Source organism: Meles meles, chromosome 4 (assembly GCF_922984935.1).
Source record: "Meles meles chromosome 4, mMelMel3.1 paternal haplotype, whole genome shotgun sequence".
Lineage (NCBI taxonomy): Eukaryota > Metazoa > Chordata > Mammalia > Carnivora > Mustelidae > Meles > Meles meles.
This window is the reverse complement of record NC_060069.1, coordinates 77,183,363-77,207,019: the sequence shown is the minus strand read 5'-3', so window position 1 is coordinate 77,207,019 and position 23,657 is coordinate 77,183,363. Positions and strand designations below refer to the sequence as shown.

General features: G+C 41.1%; 2 protein-coding genes and 1 long non-coding RNA gene across 9 annotated transcripts in view; 1 reads left to right on the top strand and 2 right to left on the bottom strand.

Moving 5' to 3' along the window:
* Positions 1–246: 246 nt before the first annotated feature.
* On the top strand, positions 247–4,969 carry C4H3orf80 (chromosome 4 C3orf80 homolog). The gene is made up of 2 exons (XM_046003755.1): positions 247–1,720; positions 1,846–4,969. The coding sequence occupies exon 1, from the start codon at positions 657–659 to the stop codon at positions 1,398–1,400; it is 744 nt and encodes a 247-aa protein (XP_045859711.1). The 5' UTR covers positions 247–656; the 3' UTR covers positions 1,401–1,720; positions 1,846–4,969.
* Positions 4,970–5,094: 125 nt separating this feature from the next.
* LOC123940843 lies at positions 5,095–17,194 on the bottom strand. Its single transcript, XR_006818100.1, has 3 exons — positions 17,097–17,194; positions 9,438–9,660; positions 5,095–6,745 (listed from the first exon to the last, which is right to left on the bottom strand). It is a non-coding gene; the product is annotated as an uncharacterized LOC123940843 (long non-coding RNA).
* A 2,645-nt stretch (positions 17,195–19,839) lies between these two features.
* IFT80 (intraflagellar transport 80) overlaps positions 19,840–23,657 on the bottom strand; it is a 114,710-nt gene continuing 110,892 nt past the window's right edge. For all 7 annotated transcript variants that reach the window (XM_046003131.1, XM_046003125.1, XM_046003128.1 and 4 more), the window contains one exon: positions 19,840–21,235. In XM_046003131.1, the coding sequence (XP_045859087.1) occupies positions 21,125–21,235 (111 nt within the window). In that variant the 3' untranslated portion in view covers positions 19,840–21,124. The remainder of the gene's footprint in view (positions 21,236–23,657) is intronic.

The following is a 23,657-nucleotide window of genomic DNA, read 5'->3' as shown; positions in this document are numbered from 1 at the left end:
ATCCCCCAAGCTCTGGGACGGCTGCGGGGCTGCGCTAGCCATTAGTGGCCATCATCCATTTTTAATCAGAAAGATCACAAGAAAGATGGTAAGCGAATCCCAGTCGCAAGTCAATTTAAATAACATTCCTGGGGAAATCCAATCACTTAAAACTGAGACACCTACGCCAGCAAGAGCCCCCCGCCCGAGCAGCGGGGAAGAGTGCGACGGCAGAATTAATCGAGATCAGGGGGCTCCCGGGCTCGGAGCGGAGCGTTAACCCTTCCAGCCCCGGAGGGCGACAAGGGGGGCTTGGAAGAGTGCGGCCGGCGGGGCGAAAATGCCCACGGCAGCCACGGACAGGCTGCCTCTGCCATCTTGGGCCGCTCCGAGAGCCCTGAGGCGGGCCGGGGCGGCTGGGTGCGCCGGGTTAAGGTCAGAAGCTCAGGAGGCAGCTCCCGCTGCGAGGAGCTGCCGCCTCCCGCAGCCTGGGCGCGCCTCGGGCTCCTCCTTCCGCCCAAGCGTGGCCAAGTGAGGACTGCTCCGGCCGCAGGTAGCGGAGGCGCGGGAGGCGGCGCGCGGGACCCAGCGCAGCGCCCGGGGAGGGGCCAACGGACACGCGGACAGACGGATCCCCCAACCCCCTCCCCGGACATTAGCGACGGTCTGCGCCGGCCATGTGGGGACCCGGGGTCACAGCGGAGGGCCTGTCGGTGGCGCCGGCACCGCCGCCGCTGCTGCCGCTACTGCTACTGCTGGCGCTGGCGCTGGTGGCGCCCTCGCGGGGCGGCGGGGACTGCGCGGAGCTGGCGTGTGGTGAGCGGGAGCGCTGCTGCGACGCGGCCAACGCCACAGCGGTGCGCTGCTGCAAGCTGCCGCTGCACGCCTTCCTAGACAACGTGGGCTGGTTCGTCCGCAAGCTCTCTGGGCTGCTTATCCTGCTAGTGCTCTTCGCCATCGGCTACTTCCTGCAGCGCATCATCTGCCCCAGCCCACGCAGGTACCCGCGCGGCCAGGCGCGGCCAGGGCAGGCACGGCCCGGGCCGCCGGGGGGCGCAGGGCCGCCGGGGACCGCGGGGCCGCCCGACGACGACGACTCGCCCGGGCTACTGCGCGACGAGGCGGCCGCCGGCTCTCAGGACTCGTTGCTGGACAGTGGCGGCGGGGGCCGAGGCCGTGGAGGCGGCGGGCGCTCGGCCCCCTCCTGCGCCTCGGAGCACGAGCTTCGCGTAGTCTCGCCGGTCTTCCTGCAGCTGCCCAGCTACGAGGAGGTCAAGTACCTGCCCACCTACGAGGAGTCCATGCGGCTGCAGCAGCTCAGCCCCGGGGAGGTCGTGCTGCCCGTGTCGGTGCTTGGCCGCCCGCGAGGCGGCAGCGCCGGGGAGTCCGACGGCGGCGAGGGCCGCTTCCCGCTCATCTGAGCGTCTGTGGCCGCTCGAGGACCGCGCGGACAGAACGGGGCTAGGGGGCTGCGGGTGGGACACGACGACCGAGGTGGCCGCTGCCACCGCCGACTGCCTCAGACCCCTCCTGGCACCCGGGCCGAATCGCCTGTCGCCAAGCGCCTGGGTTGGAGTCACCCCCACTCCCGCTTGCCCCGGTATCTTAAGTTTCCCTGCGTTTCATTCGGTTCAAGGAAACGTTAGGCTCGCACGGCGGGGGCGACAGAAGCGGACGAGGCTGGAGCGCAACTTCGAAGGACGTCCCCGCCCTCAGCCTCTCCTCAGACCTGTGTTCACTCGTAAGTGCCTGCTTTCCGAATCGAAGAGAACACGTGAGCCTTTAGTGCGTCGGGAGAAAGGCTGTCACCTTTGGGGATGCGGGGAAAGGGACGCAGTTCCATACCTCTGCCTCTCGCCTGGACAGGTCACGGTCTCCCAAGATGGGCGGAGGGCGAGGAGCCGTAGAGCGAGCGGCGACTGGAGACTGCTGCGCGCGGTGGGGGAGAGCAGCGCCTAGGTATGATTGAATCCCTCCCTCCCTTGCGGAGAACCCAAAAATCCCCCCCTTGGTATCTTCTGGCCAAGCATAGTCACTGCTGATGGCTCACAATATGGGGAGGGATACCCGTGATATCCAATTAGGTGCTGTACCTATTGAAGACACACAGGAATTAGGTGTATCGAAGATCGTATTCTTAATCAGGTACAGTTGGACTTTTGATTTCTCAATAACTGAGAAGATATTTATATTTATTTCTTTTATTTTTGTATTTTTGCCATGTATTGAACGTATCAGGAGTGTATTTGTGCAATTAATGACAAGATAATCGTCTTTTCTGCTTTATGGCCCTCTTCCCCTTAATGATCTGGGAATTGTCTGTCATTATTGTTTTATGAAATATTGGACATGATTTCATTTACAATGGGGGAAAAAAGAGGCATGGTCAAAGGAGAAAATAGATGTGACCTAAAACACATGAAGGATATCTTATTTTCACTATTTGAGAAGAATATATTTTATTTTTAGTACTGTGGTATAATATACAACTTTTTGTAATAAGCATAGGTTGTGTAGTCTAGGTCTTAATTGTATCACTCACCACATAGTTGTATGTAGAAATGATTGATACATAATATGCCATACCATGGCATGAAGCATGATGTCATATGCTTTTCCCTTTATTTTGAAGTACATTCCACATGACACAAAACATAAGAACTTGTGACTTCTCTTTAAAGCCATAATTGTGCAAGTAATGTACTACAGAAGGATTTAGTCAACATATCCCAAGAAAAAAAGTCATTGTATCAGTTCTACCAGTCTATGAAATGTCCTTTAAGCAAATGGTAATATAAAATAATATATTAAAATGCATTATGTATAATGTACATATGCACAGTCTATGTACAATATACATATTGTATACCATATAATTACTATAGTTTATGACCACCATGAAAGGAAAAGGAAAACAAATGTTTCTCTGCTTGGAGAAGGATGAATGTTATATTAAGAAAGATTTTATATGTGTGAACCTTACATATGTATCTAGAAACATTGTTCTTAGGATTGAAAAAAGGTTGACAATCCTGAGATTGTATTAGAGGAAACTGATTTGATTAATTTGAGAAGTGATTTGTGAAATTAATTTGAGAAAATGACTTAAACTTTTAAATGCTAATAGAAAAAGTCTGACAGTTCTAAGAAGTCTGAATTGTAACAGAAGAGAATGGTTTACTCTAAACTGCTAAAAGCTAATGATCCTGTCATTAAAATCAATTGAAGTATTATTAAAACACAGAAAAACATTAAAATCTTTCTCTGTGCAAATTGTATCAGATGTGTGACTATATGGCAATGTAATAAAATATGTGTATCTTTGTTACTTAAAAGCAATTTTAAGCTGTGTTTGGCAAAACAATAAGGAGTTGAGACAATTTATTTAAATTGAGAATGGTACAAGATTTAATGAAATCACATCATATTGAGTAACTGCACGTTAATGTTATTCAAACACTGTAAATTTTAGTTACATGTGGCTATCAGTAACACCCACCATTCAAACAGGAAAGTTACCATAATCTTAAATTATTTGTCCTTTAAGGGTATTCTGTTTTAGATACATCTTAAAATTCACCCATATTCAAAACAGCAACATGAATATCCAAGTACCAATATATGTAGTATATCCTACATGTTGCTGTTACTAGCATTTGGAGCTTTGCAACAAAATCTTGTAAAAACACTTATAATGCGAATCAAGTGTATTTCCCTTGTATCAACTAAGGAACATTTCTCTCCCTAAAATTCAGAATGTCTATAATGTAATACTAGTCATGCACTGAATTTTAAAGTTACCACAAATTTTACACTTGTTTTTTTTCCTACACAGCATACAAGCTTTTATGCACATCTCTCAGTTAATAAAAATGAGTTTGACTCTGTTTTTTTTCTTGCACTTCATTGTTTACCAAGCACAATTTTGGGGAGAGGGAGTTCTTAAAAACTAATTTTTTAGTGATAAATGAACATGTTTCATGGTTACACACACACACACACAAACATACCCTGTTAAAACACACAGAACCTGTGTATTCACAGTGCTAGAATGCCTGGATAGAAACATTATTAAAGCACTAAGAGCAGTATCTAGGTGTATCAATTTTATAGATTTCACCTGGAAGTTATTTATTACCTAGAACTAGTAGAAAATAGTAATGTAGAGAGCATTAATGTAGAAAAGTTATTCTCTCAACTCAAAATAATTTGTGATGTGATTTTACTTGTTTTCAATATTTTTTTATATAGGTGAGGCCACAGATATATATGTATATATATGCACATATTTATGTATATATAAAATCAGTTGCTTAAAAGCATGACTTCAAAATTTTCAGTTATGTGTATTATTTAATTATGTATACACACACGCACACGAAATCTGTTGCTTAAAAGCAATTTGTTGTTGGTGTTCAATATCATAAACAAGGGGGAAATGTCTTCTTGAAATAGAATGATAGTTTCAAGAGGCCATTAATTCAACCATGGAAAACAGCTTTAGCAATTATGCCAAAGGGCATGAGGTGTACTATATAAGGAAAACAAGACTGAACTGTAGAGGCTGAAGGGAATATTAAGGAAATGGCCTCCAACAGTTTAAAAGGCAATATGCTAAGTACCTCAATGTTGTACTTTATGCATACAGTTTCTCTAAAGTGGAATTAATAAAGAAAACAGTTTTCAGCTGGAACTTACTATGTTATAAACATGAATATGGTGTTCAGATTTAAACAATGTTCTGCACTGATTTCTGTAAAAATGTCATGAACATAATTAATTTGGATTTCCAGAGTGAAAGAAACAATGACGAGTTGTTTTGAGTAGCCCAGCATTAATCATCTCTCCAAAACTGTACGTTGCAGACAACCAATCAGTAATAGAATATTTGGCAGGTTTGTATCACAAGTTTACAATTTACTTTTTCATTCACCTGTTATCCATTGGGAAAAGATAGTAGGCTAAGGGAAGGTATTTTATCAACAAAGAATGAATCAGCAACCAGCTAATTGTAAGGAATTAAGACATCCTTCCTTCCATAGAGATGGAAAGAATGTCTTCTTTTTAAAAAAAATTTTCCTTATAAAATAATCAAATGTCAAATAAAACCAATACTTTGATTATATTTAAATACATATAGAACCTAATTTTATTTATTGTCTTTTACTTTCAGAATTCACTTTTAACTTTACAACAAAAATTTTACAATGTTGGACATTTATGCCATCCAACTAAAGTTTATCATTTTCCTCTTCAACTTCTTACTAAGCACCTTCGCTGTCTTGATCTCTCCCAGTTCTTATTTTTCTTTCTTTGTATGTTGTTATCTTGCTTTGAATTTTCAGTACTTGTTTTCACTAAAACACATCTCACAGAACTCCAAGTTGCTCTTTTCTCTGATTTATACCAACTTACGTCTTCCTCTTATGTTAGTCTCTGAGTTTTTCTCTTAGAAGCTCTTCACAGTATTCTTTCATTTTCCTTTATTTGAAATTTTTTCTGTTGCTGGAAGCAATGAGACTCCTGAGTTCTATATTAGTTCCATACCTGTATCTGTGATAGCAGACAATGTTGACTCAGCTCTGCTTGAAAATTAAGTTCCTATTTCTTCCATTCATCTCAGCACATTATCTCTTGGGCTAGGCAAATGTTCAGATTCTTGAAACTCTTTTTTTTTTTTTAGGGTGTACCTTGTTCTTTGACTAACTCTGTTTTGCAGGTTTTTGACACCTGTCAAGTCTTCTACTTGGTTCTTTAGGAGTTTTGACCATTGGTGCCTGTTGGGTCTTTTCTGGGTTCACACAGAAGTTTCCCACAGAAGTTTTTGGAAGTTTCCTGAGTGTTGTCAGTTCAGTGGATTCACATTTCTCCCTGGGAGGTGTCCCAAGCTTCTTCTTGATTGTCTTATATTCTGGGGTCCACCATTTACTGTGTAGTTTTCCTAAGGCCCTTGGCTCCTGTTGAGTTTTCCACTGGGTCTCTTGACACCCAGAGTGAGGTTTTCACCTTTTCCACATTTCCGCTTGGGAGATGAGGGGTTCTTGTTGCTTTTGCTCTCTGGTGGTAGCTGCCTGCCTTGGTGGTTTTAGAAGCTCTCTGATGCCCTCAGATCTTCCACAGAGTCTGCACTTTCCTCGTTCTTCCCCAGCTGTATCCTGAATATTCTTAGATTTCCTCATCATTCTGGTTTGTGCTTTGGACTGTTCTAAGCTTTTTGTGGACATCACAACCATTTATGTATTTCTCTGGTTCTGCTGGTGTTTCCCTGAATTCTTTGATACCTGCCAGGTCTTCGGAGTGCTAAGGTTTTATCTTGAGTGTCTTCAGCAGCCTCCTGATGATGCCTGTTAGAATTTCTACTGGTTCTGGGTCTGCTTCCAAGTGTTCCTAAGCTTTCTGTGAACCTTACCATCACTGGTTTGTTCCTTTAGGTTTGTAGGAGCTCTCTGATGGCTGCCAGGTCTTCCATGGGTTCTGGTTTTATTTTAGTGCCCTCAGCATCCCTGTGAGAATTCTTAGTTTTTACTGAGTCTGGCTTGTGCTTTGGCACACTCCTAAGCTTTCTGAGGAACTGATTGCCATTTATTTGATCCCGTTCCTTTTGGTGTTTGTTTGTGGGAGCTCCCTGATACCTGTCAAGTCTTCCACAAGTTCTGGCTTTTCTTCAGGTGTTTGCAGCACTCTCTTGAGGAGCCCGAGAGTTTCTACAGGTCCCGGATTCTGTTTTGGGGTGCTCCGAAGCTTTCTGTGGACACCTAATTTTAATCTGTTTAAAATTAATAATTTCATAAGTTAATTCCTGAAACTTATGGTACTGTGTGTGAGTTCTCGAAATTTACTTTGATAACTTAAATATCATTTCTAGCATTTCTAGCTCTGATTTAAAATTTGGTAGCAGCTTACATTGTAGCCATTTTTCCAAAGAGTAAAATATAAATGTGCACATTTTTAGACATAAGCTTGTCATTTGCTGTGGGTGGTAGCACTCTTCACTTGCTACCAAGATAATTATAACAATGATAACTGTAATTTGTTGAATGCTTACATATGTCAGGCACTGGGCTAGGCATCTTACATATATTATGTCATTTAAAATTCATAACAGGAGGAACTAAGGTGTTTGTTTTTTTTTTTCTTTAAGATTTTCTTTATTGAGTGTGAACACAAGTGGAAGGGAGGGACAGAGGGAGAGAGAGAATCTTTTTTTTTTTTTAAAGATTTTATTTATTTGACAGAGAGAGATCACAAGTAGGCAGAGAGGCAGGCAGAGAGAGTGAGAGGGAAGCAGGCTCCCCACTGAGCAGAGAGCCCGATGCGGGACTCGATCCCAGGACCCTGAGATCATGACCTGAGCCCAAGGCAGTGATTCAAACCACTGAGCCACCCAGGCGCCCCGGAGAGAGAGAATCTTAAGCAGGTTCCACTCAGTGCAGAGCCCGACCTGGAGCTCGATATAATGACCCTGAAATCATGACCAGAGCCAGAATCAAGAGTCAGATGCTCAACCGACTAAGTCACCCAGGTGATCCCAGAGGTTAATAACAAGGATTATTAACCCCATTTTACAGATGAGAAAAGTGCAGACAGAGAAGCAGAGTAGTGTGCCCAAAGTCACATGGATGATAAGCAGAAGATCCAGGAAGCAGATTCAGCCTGTTAGACTCCGGAGCTGTTACTCTGAACCACTAAACTTTTGCCATGCAATTAATTTAACCTCACAGAATATCTTATCATTGGAGCTGTAGCTAGAGCTGCATAGCATCTCATTAGAATCACTTTTTGTTTTTTCACAAGTGAAATAGGGTAGCTATTATTTGCCATTTGCTGCTTAAAGGAACTATTATTAAAAAAATAATAGAATCTAGGCCAGAAATCTTTAATGGCTCAAAACTGTGGAAATGGCAGAAAACTTTTATGGATAAAACCTGAAATGGTCAACGAAGACAACAGAGATATTATTTTTTGCATTTCATTCAGCCAAGTCCTTCAACACCAAGTGTGCCTCCTTCCTGGTCTGATTTTGTTAACTTTAAAAACATTTCTTTAAAATAGCTGGTAAATCTTGTCCAATGTCTTAAAAAAAAAAAAAGCCAGATTGTTTTTTATATGCTCAGCATAAAAAACAAGAACTATAGAGTCTAACATATCACTAAATCCTTAGTGCCAGCTAATATGTAAACAAGAACAAAAGAGCTTCCCAGATTAAGATTCTATTTATATTCCTGTGGTAGAATATGAGTGTTTGTTAAGACTTTATATGGAATAACATAATGATTTAGACTACCCAGTGATTGTGTAGACACTGGATTTACTAGTTATATGACCGCTGTAGCCAGTTGCTTAATTTCTCTAAGGCTATTTTCTCTTCTGCAAAATGGGGAGAGCACCTACCTCAGCTAGGTGTCACAATAAGGTATGTTATAGGTCTCATATTAACTTTACTTAAAAAATTGTCAACTGGTTTTGGTTGAGGTGAAAGCCTCAACTACACTGTGGGTGAAAGCCTGTGTAGGAAAAAAGAAATGGGGTTTGGGCAGGCAAGGAAGGACCAGGAGTGGCAGACTAAATCAAAGGGTTGAGAGTGTGGAGAGCTTGATGTCAAGGAGCAGTGGAGTGGGAGATATGTAAGAAGCACTAGAAAGCTAGGCCAGTGGAGTAGGAGATTGGGATACTGGATCTTGAGACTTCACCCACAGAGAAGCTGTGGGCAAGGACAAAGTGGAAACAGTGGTCTTGGAAGTAGGTCCTGGAGAGTGGACATGAGGGCTTTAAGTGTAGAGGAGGGTACAGGTTTCTGGGGGGATAAAAGGACAGGTGGAGAAGAGCAGGTCAATGAGACCAAATGGATGGCCCGATGGGACATTGAAACCCACCTCAGGTATGACAGAACTGAGTCTGATAGAAAAGTATTTATATAAGGATGCCTGGGTGGCTCAATCGGTTAAGCTGCTGCTTTCGTCTCAGGTCATGATCCCAGGGTCTTGGGATCGAGTCTCGCATTGGGCTCCTTGCTCAGCAGGGAGTCTGCTTCTCTCTCTGCCTCTGCCTGCTTGTGCACGCTCTCTCTCTCTGACAAATAAATAAAATCTTTAAAGAAAATTTTTTTAAAAAGTATTTATATAGACATTTCTAATTTCTAATTTTTAATCTGAAGAAGAGAAAGCCAAGGGAATATAACTGTCATGAAATATTTAAAAGGCAAACTATAGAAGTGGAATTAATCTTTCTTTATAGGGCTCCAAAAGGTGGAACTTAAAGGTAAAAAAAAAAATCAAACTGTAAATACATCAATATTTCCATCTGTCCGTCCACTCATCCATGCGCTATTCATTCAGCCACCCACCAAAAAACATACCTGAGGTCATTTGCAAAAAGGACACACAAAACAAGATCCTCCAAAAGTAAATGAAGGAACAAAGGCATTGGGGAAAGGCAAAACTGCAAAAATAAGGTCATACCTTGGTTCTGAACTTTTTGGCAGGAAATACAAAGAAAAAGGATTCAATGTTTGTAAGTAAAGACCAGACCAGGTGCTTGAGAGAAGTACAGATCTTTCTGGAACTGACAATTGGCAGAAGTTTCTCCTCTGACTTCTCGTAAAGAAGACACTATAGGGGCGCTGCTCAATCAGAATATGTGACTCTTGATCTTGGGGGTTTTGAGTTCCCATTGTGCATAGAGCTTACAAAAAGAAAAAAAAGACACTGCAATGTCAAGAATAACTTTCAACCATTTTTACATTAAATAAGTTCCATAAGGCTTATAAACATTAGATCCTCATTACTCACTATAGGTATAATATTATAGCTCAGTACAATTTTTCAAGAAGTCTAAATAATGTAGTGCAGTAACTCTTAACTCCTAATGCTTTGGTTCAATCCCCAAATAGGTTATATTCTAGAGGAAGTGATGACTATATAACTCTCCAGTATTTTACTATGAATGTTATTTCCCTCAAGTGCTTTAAAAGCCATTTTGTTGCTTTTTTAAATTACAAAAATTATATTTAAACACGCACAGCAACCCTAAAGACTCTGCAAAAAAAAAAAAGCTGTTAGAATTAATAAACAATAATGTTGAAGGAAATAAAATCAATATACAAAAATTATTATACTAATAATCAACTATCAGAAAGAGAAATTAAGACAACAATCTCATAATTGCATAAAAAAAATAGGAATAAATCTAACCAAAGAAGTGAAAGATCTTTACAATGAAAACTATAAGACTTGTATGAAAGAAACTGACAAAGACACAAATAAGTGAAATGGTATTCTGTGCTCATGGATTGGAAGAACTGGTACTGTTAAAGTGTTAATTTTATCCAAAACAGTGATTCAATGCAATCCCTATAAAATTTCAATGTCATTTTTTACAGAAATAGAACAAAAAATCCTAAAATTTATATGGAATCCCAAAAAGACTTAAGTAGCAGAAGGAATCTTGAGAAAGAAGAACAAAGCTGGAGGTATCACACTTCCTGATTTCAAACTATATTATAAAGCTATAATAATCAAAACAGCATGGTATTGACATAAAAACAGACACAAAGGTCAATGCAACAGAATAGAGAGCCCAGAAATAAAGCCACACATATGTGGTCAATTAATTTATGACAAAGGAGCCAAAATGTGCAATGGAGAAAGGGCAGCCTCTTCAGTAAAGGGTCCTGGGAAAACTGAACACATGCTACATGCAAAAGATGAAACCAGACCGCTGTCTTAGACCATACACAAATATAACTCAAAAGGATTAAAGATTTGAACATAAGACCTGAAACCATAAAACTCTTGGGAGAAAACACAGGAGTTATGCACCCAGACACAGGTTTAGGCAATGATTTTTTAGATTTGACATCAAAAGCAAAGTCAACAAAAGCAAAAATCCGTTAAGTACGACTACATCAAACTAAAAAGCTTCTTTCTGTAGAGGAAAGAAAGTCATCAACAAAATGAAAAGGCAGCCTATGGAATGGGAAAAAATATTGGCAAATAATATATCTGCTAAGGAGTTAATATCCAAAATGTAAAAAGAACTACTACTAGTCAATAGAAAAAAAAAAAAAAAAACAAACCCAAAACAAGACAAAACCTATTTTAAGAATTGGCAGAGGACCTGAATAGACATTTTTCCAAAGAAGGCTTACAAATAGCCAACAGGTACATGAAAAGGTACATGAAAAGATAAGCAATCTTATCATGAGGGAAATGCAAATCAAAACCACAATGAGATCTGACCTTATACCTATTATAATAGCAATTATCAGAATGACAAGAAATAACAAGAGTTGGTAAGGATACGGAGAAAAGGGAACCCTTGTGCACTGATGGGAATATAAATCAGTGCAGCCACTATAGAAAACAGTATGGAGTCTCCTCAAAAAATTAAAAGCAGAACTCTCATAAGATCAAGGAATTCCACTAGAGGGTATTTATCCAAAAGAAATGATATTATTATCTTGAAAAAATATCTGCCCTTTTATGTTCATTATAGCATTATTTATAATAGCCAAGACAGAAACAACAGATGAATGGATAAGGAAATTGGGGTGTGTAACTTATAAGATGGAATATTATTCAGCCATAAAGAAGGGAATCCTGCCATTTATGATAATATGGATGGACATTTAGGGCATTGTGCTAAATGAAGTAGATAAGACAAAAATGAATACTGAGTGACCTCACTTATATGCAAATCTAAAAAAGACAAACTCATAAACACGGAGAAAAAATTGGTAGTGGCCAGAGTTGGGGAGAGGGGATGAAATGGGTGAAGGTGATCAAATGATACAAACTTCCAGTTACAAGATAAATAAGTCCTGGGAATCTAAGGTACAGGATGGTGACTATAGTTCATTATAGTGCTTTGTATTATTTGAAAGTTGCTACGAGAGCAGATCTTAAAATTCTCATTACAAGAAAAAATTTTTATAACTATGTATGGTGATGGATGTTAACCAGACCTATTGTGGTGATCATTTCACAATATATACAAATACCAAATCATTATGTTGTATACCTGAAACTAATACAGCATTATATGTCAATTATATGCCATCAATTTTGAAAATCCAAAGCAGCAGTGGACCAGGTTGTTGAGGCTCATGACCTCAGATCCATTGCTTATTAGGGCTGTGATTTCAGCTGAATTGTTTAACTTCTTCATGCCTCAATTTCTTCTTCTGAAAAGAAGTCTAGACATAGTACATCAGAGGGTAAAACTCTCACAGCCTCGCACAGAGTACAATCTATATATGAGGTGAAAAAGTAAAGGTCAAGTCTGACTTTGAGGCCCTGAAGGAGTTTTCTACACTGAGCTTTGAGGAGGCCCTGAATTCCAGAATTTATCCAAAGCAGTCCTTTAATACTTACCAAAAGCCTTAAAATATATCCAGCCTTGCTTCAGCAGTTCCCCTGCAGACAATCTATTTCATGGAAATAATCAATCAAGGTCCCGTGCAAAGATCTGATTGCAAGAGATAACCTTTGAAGCACTGCTAATGGTGAAGTATTGAACACTCCCTAATTGTCCAATAGTAGGACACTGATTAAATAAATTCTGCTCCATCATACAAAGAGACATTCTGTAGCCAGTGAGAAATGGAGACAGCACAGTAGGGAGAGGCAGAGGAAGAGTAAGAAAAAAACTCAAGCAGACTCCACACTGAGTGTGGAGCCTGATGTGGACTCCATCTCATGACCCTGAGATCAGACCTGAGCTGAAACCAAGAGTCTGACCCTCGAATGCGTGCACCACCCAGGCGCCCCAGTTCTGCAGCTTTTAAAATGATGTGCTAAGATATCTATTAATATGGGAAAACGTCCATGATATAATGTCATTAAATGAAAAAAAAAACAGCAATAAAATCCTATTACAAATAAATGCGCACAGACACATAAAGAAAATCCTGTTTTAAAACCCATAGTTTATGCCACTACACTGAGATATTCCAACAAATGTATAAATCTTCCAGTCCTTTTTTGATTAAATTTTTAGTTACCGAGGTAATAGCAAGTACTTCTTCCTTTAAAAAAGAAAATGTTACAACAAAATTCCTGCTAACATACCCACCCTCAATCCCTGCCTACTTCTTCAACTTGAGCTTTAACCACTGTGTGGTGAATATCCTTCCAAAATATTCTCTGTATCTTTTTACTTCATAGAGATGTATTCATGGTAAATATATATAATACTATTTTGCACCGAAGGTTTTTGTTTCTGTGCAATCTTATCACATGTGTAACTTCATGTAACCACCACCACAATCAAGACAAAGAACAGTTCCATTTTTATAGAGCTCCTCATGCCACCCTTTATAGCCTTATAGCCTTATAACTACAGGCACCCCCTCCAGTTAATCCTTAACTCCTGACATCCACTAATTTGTTTTCTATCTCCGTATTTTGTTATTTTAAGAACATCATACAAATGGAATCATACGGTAAATAACCTTTTGAGATTGGTCAGCATAATCCCCTAGAGATCTACCCAAGTTGTTGTGTATAGCAATAGTTTTAACTGTTGAATAGTATTTCATGATATGGATGCACCACAATTTGTTAAACCATTGACCCACCAAAACATCTTCTCTGCATTGTTTTCAGCTCTTAGCTATTATGAATTGAGCTACCAGAACATTTGTGTACAGCTTTTTGCATGAACATAAGTTTTCATTTCTCTGGGATAAATGCCTAAGACTGTAATTGCTGGGTTATGTGGTATGTGCATGGTTAGTCTGCAAGACACTGCCATACTCCTTCTGTTAGTGGCTGGAACATTTTATGTTCCTACCGGCAATATATGAGTGATCCAGTTTCTCGATATCCTTACCATCGTTTCGTGCTATCACCAGTTTTTATTTTAGCCATTCTGATTGCTGAAGTTGCAGTTTGCATTTCCATAGTGACTAAGATGTTGAACACCTTTTCATGCGCATTATCTGCCATCTGTATATCCTCTTTGGTAAAATGTCTGTTCATGCCTTTTGCCCATTTTCTAATTGAATCATAACTTATGTTTTATATTCCATTTATTATAACTTAATGTTCCATGTACCACAGTCTTTGTGCCAAAGCATTTTTGGAGGGATCATCATGCCTCCCCAAATCTCACTCATCTGTAACAGGGCCAGACCCCAGGCATTCTGATGAACAATCTTCTTTACTTTATGGTTATGAAATACATAAAAATATTTATATGTACATTTAAAAAGCACCAAATTAGATCAAATCCCCTAAAATGTATGAAATTATTAGTTTAAACCAACCAAGAAGTTTCTGTAAGATATTTTTTCAAGTGTAAGACAAAAGAACATAAATACACATTATGACTGTGAAAGTGGTATTGTGATATAATAAAGAATATCTCTAGTCTTTGTCCCTGGTTTTTGGCACAGAGCTTCCACAGCCTTTGGAATTTCTTGAGAGAGGGAAGTGCCTTATACTAATAAAGTGACTCTAGGAGCCCTTAGTAGCTCCAGGGTGGGTGCTAGTTACTAGAAAAAGCAGCAAGGTGATTAGAGGGCTACACTCTTAAGCCACCTGGCCTCCAGGGAGACGACAAAGGCTAGAGATGAATCACAAGGCCAGTGATTTTATCAAGAGTGCACAACAACTACAACAACAAAACTTGGGACACTGAGACTGGGAGAACCTTCATAGCTGGTAAACACATTAATATGCTGGAAGAATAATGGAGAGGAGAGGGCAGAGAAATCCAAGAGGTGATGGAATTAAGGTAACAGTCTGGACAAAAACTGATCTATTTCAACGAGCTTTATGTGAGGTGGTTATGACTCTTATTGGAATGAATTATGGGATGGATATTGTGTCTGACCGGGGAACATAAACCTAGCATTGTAAACAGAAGTCATGTAAACGCTTGCTTCAAGTCATAGTCATTAGACACATCAAATGGGAATGAGTAAGATTGCTCAAGCCCATGCAATATAGAACAGAGGCTAGAGTGCTGGTAGGGACAGATCCTCTGCTCAAGAGCGTCATGTGGGGGCGCCTGGGTGGCTCAGTGGGTTAAGCCGCTGCCTTCGGCTCAGGTCATGATCTCAGGGTCTGGGGATCGAGCCCCGCATCGGGCTCTCTGCTCGGCAGGGAGCCTGCTTCCCTCTCTCTCTCTCTCTCTGCCTGCCTCTCTATTTACTTGTGATCTCTCTCTGTCAAATAAATAAATATTAAAAAAAAAAAAAAGAGCCTCATGTGGAGCGTAGACAGGGGCGTATGACAAAAGTATGGGAGCACCTCCCAGTGACAGCTACTGGAACTCTGGACAAGACAATTTCCATTTGGAGGCGCAATGACTAGCTTGCTACCAGACCCTAATTGAAACTGCCTCTGACTGAAAAACATAAAATAAGGATATCTTGGGTGATGTCAAAGAAATGCTCTAAGAGGAAGGCAGTGCCCAGGAGATTCTGTCATAGAACAGAAATGGTCTGTGCTGGAACATACATACCATCAGGGCAACGCACAGAGTTCCACAGCATGTTCATGAGCAGGTAGCCTGTCTTCCCCAGGATTGACTCTGGAACCATGTGAGGACCTGCAGGATTCTAGCATCACTTGCACAGAGCCTGTTAACAGCTCTCAACAGACCAACAAACAGCTGCTTGGCTTATGGACGGCAGTTTCAACATGAACACAAGACACTGGGTTTGGAAGGCCACCACTCGGATCGAAAAAGGTAAAAACAAATTGGCTCAGCGAGCTGCACTGCATGCTGTTTACCCTTATGTCTGGATTTTGACCTACTCACAGGCACTGGAATGGCCTGGCCATATGGTGAGGCGGATGGGCAGTGGAAGACTGGACTACAAACGGGTGCTCTTCCGGGGCATGGCCATATGGAAATCACCGTGGAAATCTGAAGGGTGCATTCAAACAGGCCATGTCAATGCCCATCAGAAGAACCCTCTTCCAGCATCAGAAGATGTTTTACAAATCATGAGCAGACACCCAAGTGTGCTCACTTGAGGTAGCCACTGGGTTAATGAAGTGAGGGGACTGAAACAATGCAGAGAGGGGTTGACTCTAGACATATTCCTTTTGCATCCGTGGTGGCACAAAATGCCAACAGGAACTGTTCTGTCTGCCAACAAGAGAGATTTAGGGACTGCAGATGGCTATGGGGAAGATGCTCTGCAGGGAGTCTTGTGCACAGTGGCAAGTCCGACTGATGCCTGGAGCACTGGGGGCTACAAGTGGGTCCTGACAGAAATGGACACTGACTCTGGGCTTTCTTTGCTTACCTGGTGGTAGAGGCAAAGGTTCAGAGTACTAAGGAAGAACCGGAGTAGAAGGTATTGCACTGATCCGGACCACTGAGTCACATTTCTTCAGACCAAGGAACACACTCTACAGCCCATCATGTCCAATAGCGGGCAGAGAAAAGCAGTAGCCCTCTTCGTCCACAGGGGGATATGTTCTGAGATTCCCCAATGCATACCTGAAACTGCAGGTAGTACCAAACCCGAAGTACACTATATTCTTTCCTATACATACATACCGACGATAAAGTATAATTTATAAATTAAGCACAATAAGAGAATAACTACTAATAGAACAATTATAACAATATACTACAATAAAAGTTATGGGAATGTCATCTCTCCCTCTCTCAAAATATCTCATTGCGCTGTACTCACCCTTCTTGTGATGAGATAAAGTGAGGAGAATGATGTAGGCATTGGGGTATGGTGTTTGGCGACTACTGACCATCTGACAATAGGTCAGAAGGAGGAACACCTGCGTCTGGACCATGGCTGACCACCAGTATCTAAAACGGTGGAAACGAACACCACAGATAAAGAGGGACTCCTTCCTGTACTTTCCACAGGGTAGTGTTTTGGTAAAGAATTAGAACAATCAATTCATTGATTTGAACCAATCAAACATTGGTTATCTAAATGGGGGTGGGGGTGGGTGGAGAGAGTCAGAAAAGGCTGGTTTACATGACTTCACGAGTGTGTGCTCACGTTCAACATGAGGGGCTAGGGGAGTGTTCCCACGATTCTGGATCTGGATTCAACGGGTGGGGGAGGATCCTGGTACAACAACTATACTTTTTTTTCCTTTGCCACATCACCTCCATTTTCTTTTTCCTACCTGGTGCCGTCGTCCCTGGGCCAAGGCTGCAACTACAGCGCTAGAAGAAGGAATTTTTTTTTTCCAGGCCTTCGCGTTGTATTGGTCGCGTACGGACCTGGAGCTGCTTCCACCGCACTTCCGGGTGTGGCCACGCCCCTAACCGGAAGTACTCGGTTTCGGAGGCTGGGAGGGGGAGGTGGGGCTAGATGCTCCTGGCCGACACACCAATTCCCTGCGGCAGCGTGCGCGCCCCCAGGGAGGCTGAAGCTGTACCTGGAGTTCTCTCCCCGGACCCACCTGGGGGTCGCCCGGTCTTCCAGAGAGCTGAGGGCCAGTAGGGACAGAGCTGTGGCGTAGCTGGCCAGGAGCTTGGCTGCCAGGTGGATGGTCCACTTATTGTGCTTTGTAGACCATGTGGTCTGGAAGGCCGGGAACCACATGAGCCAGTCCAGGTGGTGATGGTAGGGGGAGGTGAAGCTTGGCTGCCGCCCTGGGTCACCCGTCTTGCACTTGAACTCAGAGTCCTCCCACAGGGTGGCAGGCGTGCTGGCGTTGGGGCTGACTGCGCCCTACAGGATGACCTCCGTGCTCTCCTTGGTGATGCTTCCGAAGGTGCCGTGTGTGTTGACGATCCTGGGAGGGTGTTCATGACCCCCATGAGACTCAGCAGGTTGATGACCACGGGGACACAGAGCCAGGCCACCAGGATCTCCAGGGCCACATGCACCGCTTACCGAACTATGCAGCCGTATCTCCGGGTGGGCCGAGCAACAAACTGCAACAAACTGTTTTAAAATATTTGTCAGAATTCCTAAGGGCCTGATGGGTGGGTTGTGCTTTCACTCTATCTGGCAATTTTAGGAGCTAACAATGAGTAAACCATATAGCCTATGGATAGAAATACCCCACTAGGTCTGTGCCTGTATAAACCCTATCCTACACGAATGGGAGCGGACTAAGGGGGAGGCACTTGCTAGGCTTGTGTTGTTGCTTGCAATCTAGACCAGCACAGTGGCTGAACCTAAGGTACCTTACAAAAGTGAAAAGGTTTGGGTATAGATGGAGGGGAGGAAGACGGGCTAAGAATAAATAAATTTGTTTTGCAATGAGAAAATACCAATATTAATGCTTGGAAAGAAGCTTAGAGCAAGAGATGAGATTGTCTTTTAGCTCAATTATACCAGATGCCTGGAAGTGTGAAGCTGAGACCACTCCTGCTTTTGAAACCTGACAAATGGAAGGAAACTTGCAACCCTAAGTGCCCTGAGAGACATTCTGGTCCTAGGATATGATGACGATTGGGCTAATTATTAGAGACTGGATGGGACTCTAGTAATGTGCCAATATATCTTTTGACTCTTATTTTTCAGGCTATATCTATGATAATGTGATACGTTATTACACACTGGCATTGTTGAAAAGATAATACTGCTATTGATAAACAAATGCTTTCGGAAATTGATTAATAGCTTCCTATCCTTACCCCACATTGACTCTTCTAAATGTTGATCAATCTTTTATGCTCAGTCAGGTATGTACCTTGCCTTAAAAGATCCCATACTCAAAGACCAGGGGATGACTTGTGATATAATAAAGAATATATCTGGTCTGAGGTGAACTGTGTAGGGGGTAGCTGGTACAGAACTTTAAAAACCCTTTGAATTTCCTTAATGATAGGCGTATCTTTGTTATGGTAATGAGGCATATGTGTGGTGTGGTGTGATGTGAGTGAGTGAGTGATGGGGGCTAGACAGCTTCAGCATGAGGACTGGCCTGCAGAAAAACCACTTGGTTGGAGGGCTAAAACTTTCAGCCACCTGGCCTCCAAGGAGACAAAGAGTTCGATCACGTGGCCAGTGATTTACTCAATTATACCTATGTAATAAAACCCTGATAAAAAGTTCAGGACAACAAGGCCTATGAGAGCTTCCTGGTTGGTGAGCACATCAATGTACAGGGAGCATGACGGTCCTGGATCACATGAAGAGAGGGCATGGAAGCCCTATGCTGCCCTGCTTTCCCCCCAGATTTCTCCTTTCTCTTGAACCTTGCTCTATGCATCTCTTTTACTTGGCTGCTCCTGGGTTGTTGTCTTTTATAATAAAACTGTAGTTGAATGTAAAGCATTTTAGTGAGCTCAGTGAGTCATTATAGTGAACTATCAAACCTAAAGTGGGTATGGTAGGAATTCTCAGATTTGCAGCCAAGTCAAGTGTGGCTATCCTGGGGTCCCCGCATATGGCTGGCAACTGAAATAAGAGCAGTCTGGTTGGGGATCCTGTCCTCTAGTTTGTGGGACCTGACACTAACTCTGGGTAGTGTCAGAATTGAATTGTAGAACACCTTGTTGGTATCAGAATTGTTAGCATGCAGACGTATTTCATTATATTTTTTTAACCTTTTAAATTATAGTAAAATGAATACAAAATTTATCCTTTTAACCATTTTCCTTTTTAAACTTTTTATTGGAATATAACAATATAAAATATAAAACATATAAATAAGTACAACTTATAAGAAAACTGCTCAATCATAACTCACAAACTAAACTCACTCTTAGACCCAGCAGCTGGATGAACAGAACATTTCAATGTTCCAGAAAAGAAAAGAAATACGCTGAAAAGTCAGAAATATTTTCATAAAAAAAATCTAAATATATTCATTAAAATGGGGGTGAGAGAGGTAATCACTTTCTTTTTTTTTTAAAGATTTTTATTTATTTATTTGACAGAGACAGAGAGAGGGCACAAGTAGGCAGAGGGAGAGAGAGAAGCAGGCTCCCCACCAAGCAAGGAGCCCGATGCGGGACTCAATCCTAGGACCCCGGGATCATGACCTGAGCTGAAGGCAGCCACTCAACCAACTGAGCCATCCACGCATCCCGAGGTAATCACTTTCTAACGCATATGCATATACCCGGTCTATAATCTACCTTTCCAAAATTTACTTCATGCAGGACTTTTTCTAAAGAGTATTTGTATTAGTGATCAAAAGCTTTTGTGGCAATAATTTTAGGACATACTGAATTAAGGTAGACAAAAAGGTTTATCATTTAAGATTTTCACAAATTCAGACTCCAGGACCTAGTGCCTGAACATTCTCAAGTCAGGAAAAGAATGAGGAAAAAAATTTTTGCCCATTCTAGATATATTTCTAAAATAATGGTAAGAACAAAATTTACCATTTTAACCATTTTTTAGTGTACGATTCAGTGGCATTAAGTATATCCATGATGCTGTGCAACCATCATCACCATTTCCAGACCTCATTCATCCCAAACCGGAATTCTGTACTCATTAAACAATAACGCCGCATTTCTACCTCCCCCCATAGCCTGGCAACCACTATTTCTTCTGTCTCAAGGAGCTTCCCTACTGTAGGCACCTCATATAAGTGGGGTCATATAATAGTCTGGTTTATTTCACTTCGCACAGTATTTTCAAGGTTCATCCATGTTGTAGCATGTGTCAGAATTTCCTTCCTTTTAAAGGTTGAATAATATTCCACTGAATTTCTCTATCACATTTTGTTTATCCGTTCATCTGGTGATAGACATCTCTTTTCTCCATGTTTTTGCTACTGTGAATAATCCTACTATGAACATTGATATACAAATATACATACATTTTCATAAATCCATCCTCATGTATTTTTCTTGTATAAATAAACTTTTGGAACATCTTATAATTTAGAGGTTGAATAAAAATTAATGATAATGTACATTTTTAAGAGTCCAATGTTTTATTATCAGAATTAATATTTGTTCATGCTGAAGATTCAGGGATAAAATAATGGACAAAAACTGGAATGTAAGCAACACTACATAAACATATAGGAATATTTTGCTAATTATTGGACTAAAATATATAAAAGATAAAATTATGTCAATTACTTTGTGATTAGTCTTTTTGAATGCACTTTTAGTATTGCATAGCAAGTGCTGATACTTAAAGATACTGCCTTTTTTTAGCACTGAAAATATGATAATCCTTGATTAATCAGAATTAGTTTCAAAAGGTAAAACTTCTTCGAGGTAAGCAAGAAATTTAGTGCCTTAGACCTATATTCTTGCTGGACTGGCTGCTTGATGATCGCTCTCGTTCTTTAGTAATTTCCATCTCAATTTTGGCTCTGACTTTCTCCCAATCTATTTGGAGCTGCAAAAGAAGAAAAGAAGAAACATACTGATATAGTATAACATATTTTTGCTTAATTCAAGGTAACCAAGAGCAAACAAAAATAGAATAGCCTCTAAATCACTAGCAAAAAAAGAGAGCATGAAAGACAAGTATGCTAAAAAGGGGCGCCTGGGTGGCTCAGTGGGTTAAAGCCTCTGCCTTTCGCTCAGGTCATGATCCCAGGGTCCTGGGATAGAGCCCCGCATCGGGCTCTCTGCTCAGCAGGGAGCCTGCTTCCTCCTCTCTCTCTCTCTGCCTGCCTCTCTCCCTACTTGTGATCTCTATCTGTCAAATAAATAAATAAAATCTTTAAAAAAAAAAAGCTAAAAAAATACCTTTAAGAATAAGATCAAAGAGAACTACCACAACAAAAAGCAAAGACTTATTATGATTGTAAAGACCAAAATCTAGTTGTAGCCATTTATAAAAGGTACATCTAAAGAGTCCCATGGAGTCTTGGGATTCAGCACTGGTGTCTCAGGGACAAGGGGAGAAGGTGAAAAAGGAGAAAAATGGACAGGGTTCCTCGCCATGAAGCCATGGGTTAGCACTTCACCTCTTAAATACTGAGGTTTCCATTAGAAGCCTAGCTATAAGGAAGGATAGAGGAGCACTTGCTTCTCCTGAGCATACTCTGAAAAAGTGACTGCTTGGCAACAACTTTTTAAGTAATATAGACATGGTGATGGTTTAGACAATGGCAAAAAAGATATTAAAGGAAGCACAGTGGGTAAGCAAGGCTGGGGACACAAACAATCACAAGTGGTACCATTCTTGTTTCCTTTTTTTTTTTTTTTTTTTAGATCTCTAGGCCCAACCTGGGGCTCAAACTCACAAATGGGAGATCAAGAGTCAGCCAGGCACCCCTGTTCTTCCCTTTGATCCATGATGCAGTGCCCTCTGCCCTACCTTTCCCCTAAGCTCATTACACTGGATGTTAGCAATGGACTCTGTGAGTTCTATGAACAATTTCTTTAGGAAAAAGCATTCTATTGTATAAAAGTTTGGAGATCATTACTTTAGGAATGTGTATTCTCTCAGGAAAGACACAGAAAAATTGGGGCCTAGATTAAACTAACTCTGATTTACAATGAAATAAAACCAAACTTTGAGACTGAGCCAAAAGCAAATAGGTTTTCCACCTCCAAATAGCAGAGTTGTGTGAAATAAGTAGCATTAAACCAGACTGGGGTACTACATGCTGCCTGAGTGGATTTCTTTCAAGTACCTGGGAGATTAATTTAACCTTATCAGGACCTCATGCCTCTTTTTTTTTTTTTTTTTTTAAAGCTTTATATGAGAAGAGGGAGGATGGGAGAGAGAGAACACGTACACAGGGAGGAGGGGCAAAGGGAGAGAGAAAGAGAGAGAAAATCTCAAGCAGACTCTGCTGAGCATGGAGCCAGAAGCAGGCCCATCCTACAACTTTGAGATCATGACATGAGCAGAAATAAAGAGTCAGAGCTTAACTGAGCCACCCAGGTGCCCCCACGCCTCTTTTATTTTGTGCTGGAAGTTGATGGAACTAAGTATGTAGTTCTTTTTTATTCTAATATCCTTCAAATAAATTTCTGTAATTTGTGGATATTTGGGTCAATTTTTTAAGAAGATAATTCCATATACTTGTCTATAATATAGAAAATAGATGAAAAGAATCCCGCTTACTCATAGAAGATGAATGTTTGTGGTAAGACGCAAGTGACAGCTCATGAAAGGTAGAACAAATGTTAAATTATTTGAAAGACTGATTTTTCAATCAGGCCAGAGCTTGATATTTTTAAATGGCAAAACATTCGTTTCTATGTCTAACAAAACATTCACAAAGAGAAAGACAAAACTTGATTAATGTCTTGGCCTTCTTCCAGCTTTGAATTGACTTACACACGTTTCTCAAATCCATCACAATTAATCGTGCACTACACAACTGTCGCTCTGTTGCACCAGAAGTCCATCAAGCAAACTGATGACACCTGTATTAGTCACTTGTCATAGTACAGATGAGGGTGTCAGTTGATAGCTATCCGACTGAAAATAAATGTTTCATTTTCACTCTGGCATTAATCCAGTTTTAGAATAGTGTTCTACAGATAATTTAGTTCTTAAGAGTATTTTTACTAGTGGGTATTAGATAAGGATGTACTCATGACAACTTTCAAGTGACTGACTTCTACAAGAAGATACATCTTTTTATACTATAGGGAGGGTCAGTACTATTTGGCATTTCTTATTCTAATCCCTGGTAAATTCTTCTTATTCACATGGAAGTAATTTCAAAATCATACCAATGGCTTTCCATCTGCTCTCTTACTCTCTGCTGAAAACCAGCTTCCTTTTTACAGAGAATACAGTGGCCATCAGACATGAATTCACTTAATTTCCTTCTTCATACAAACGTACCTAC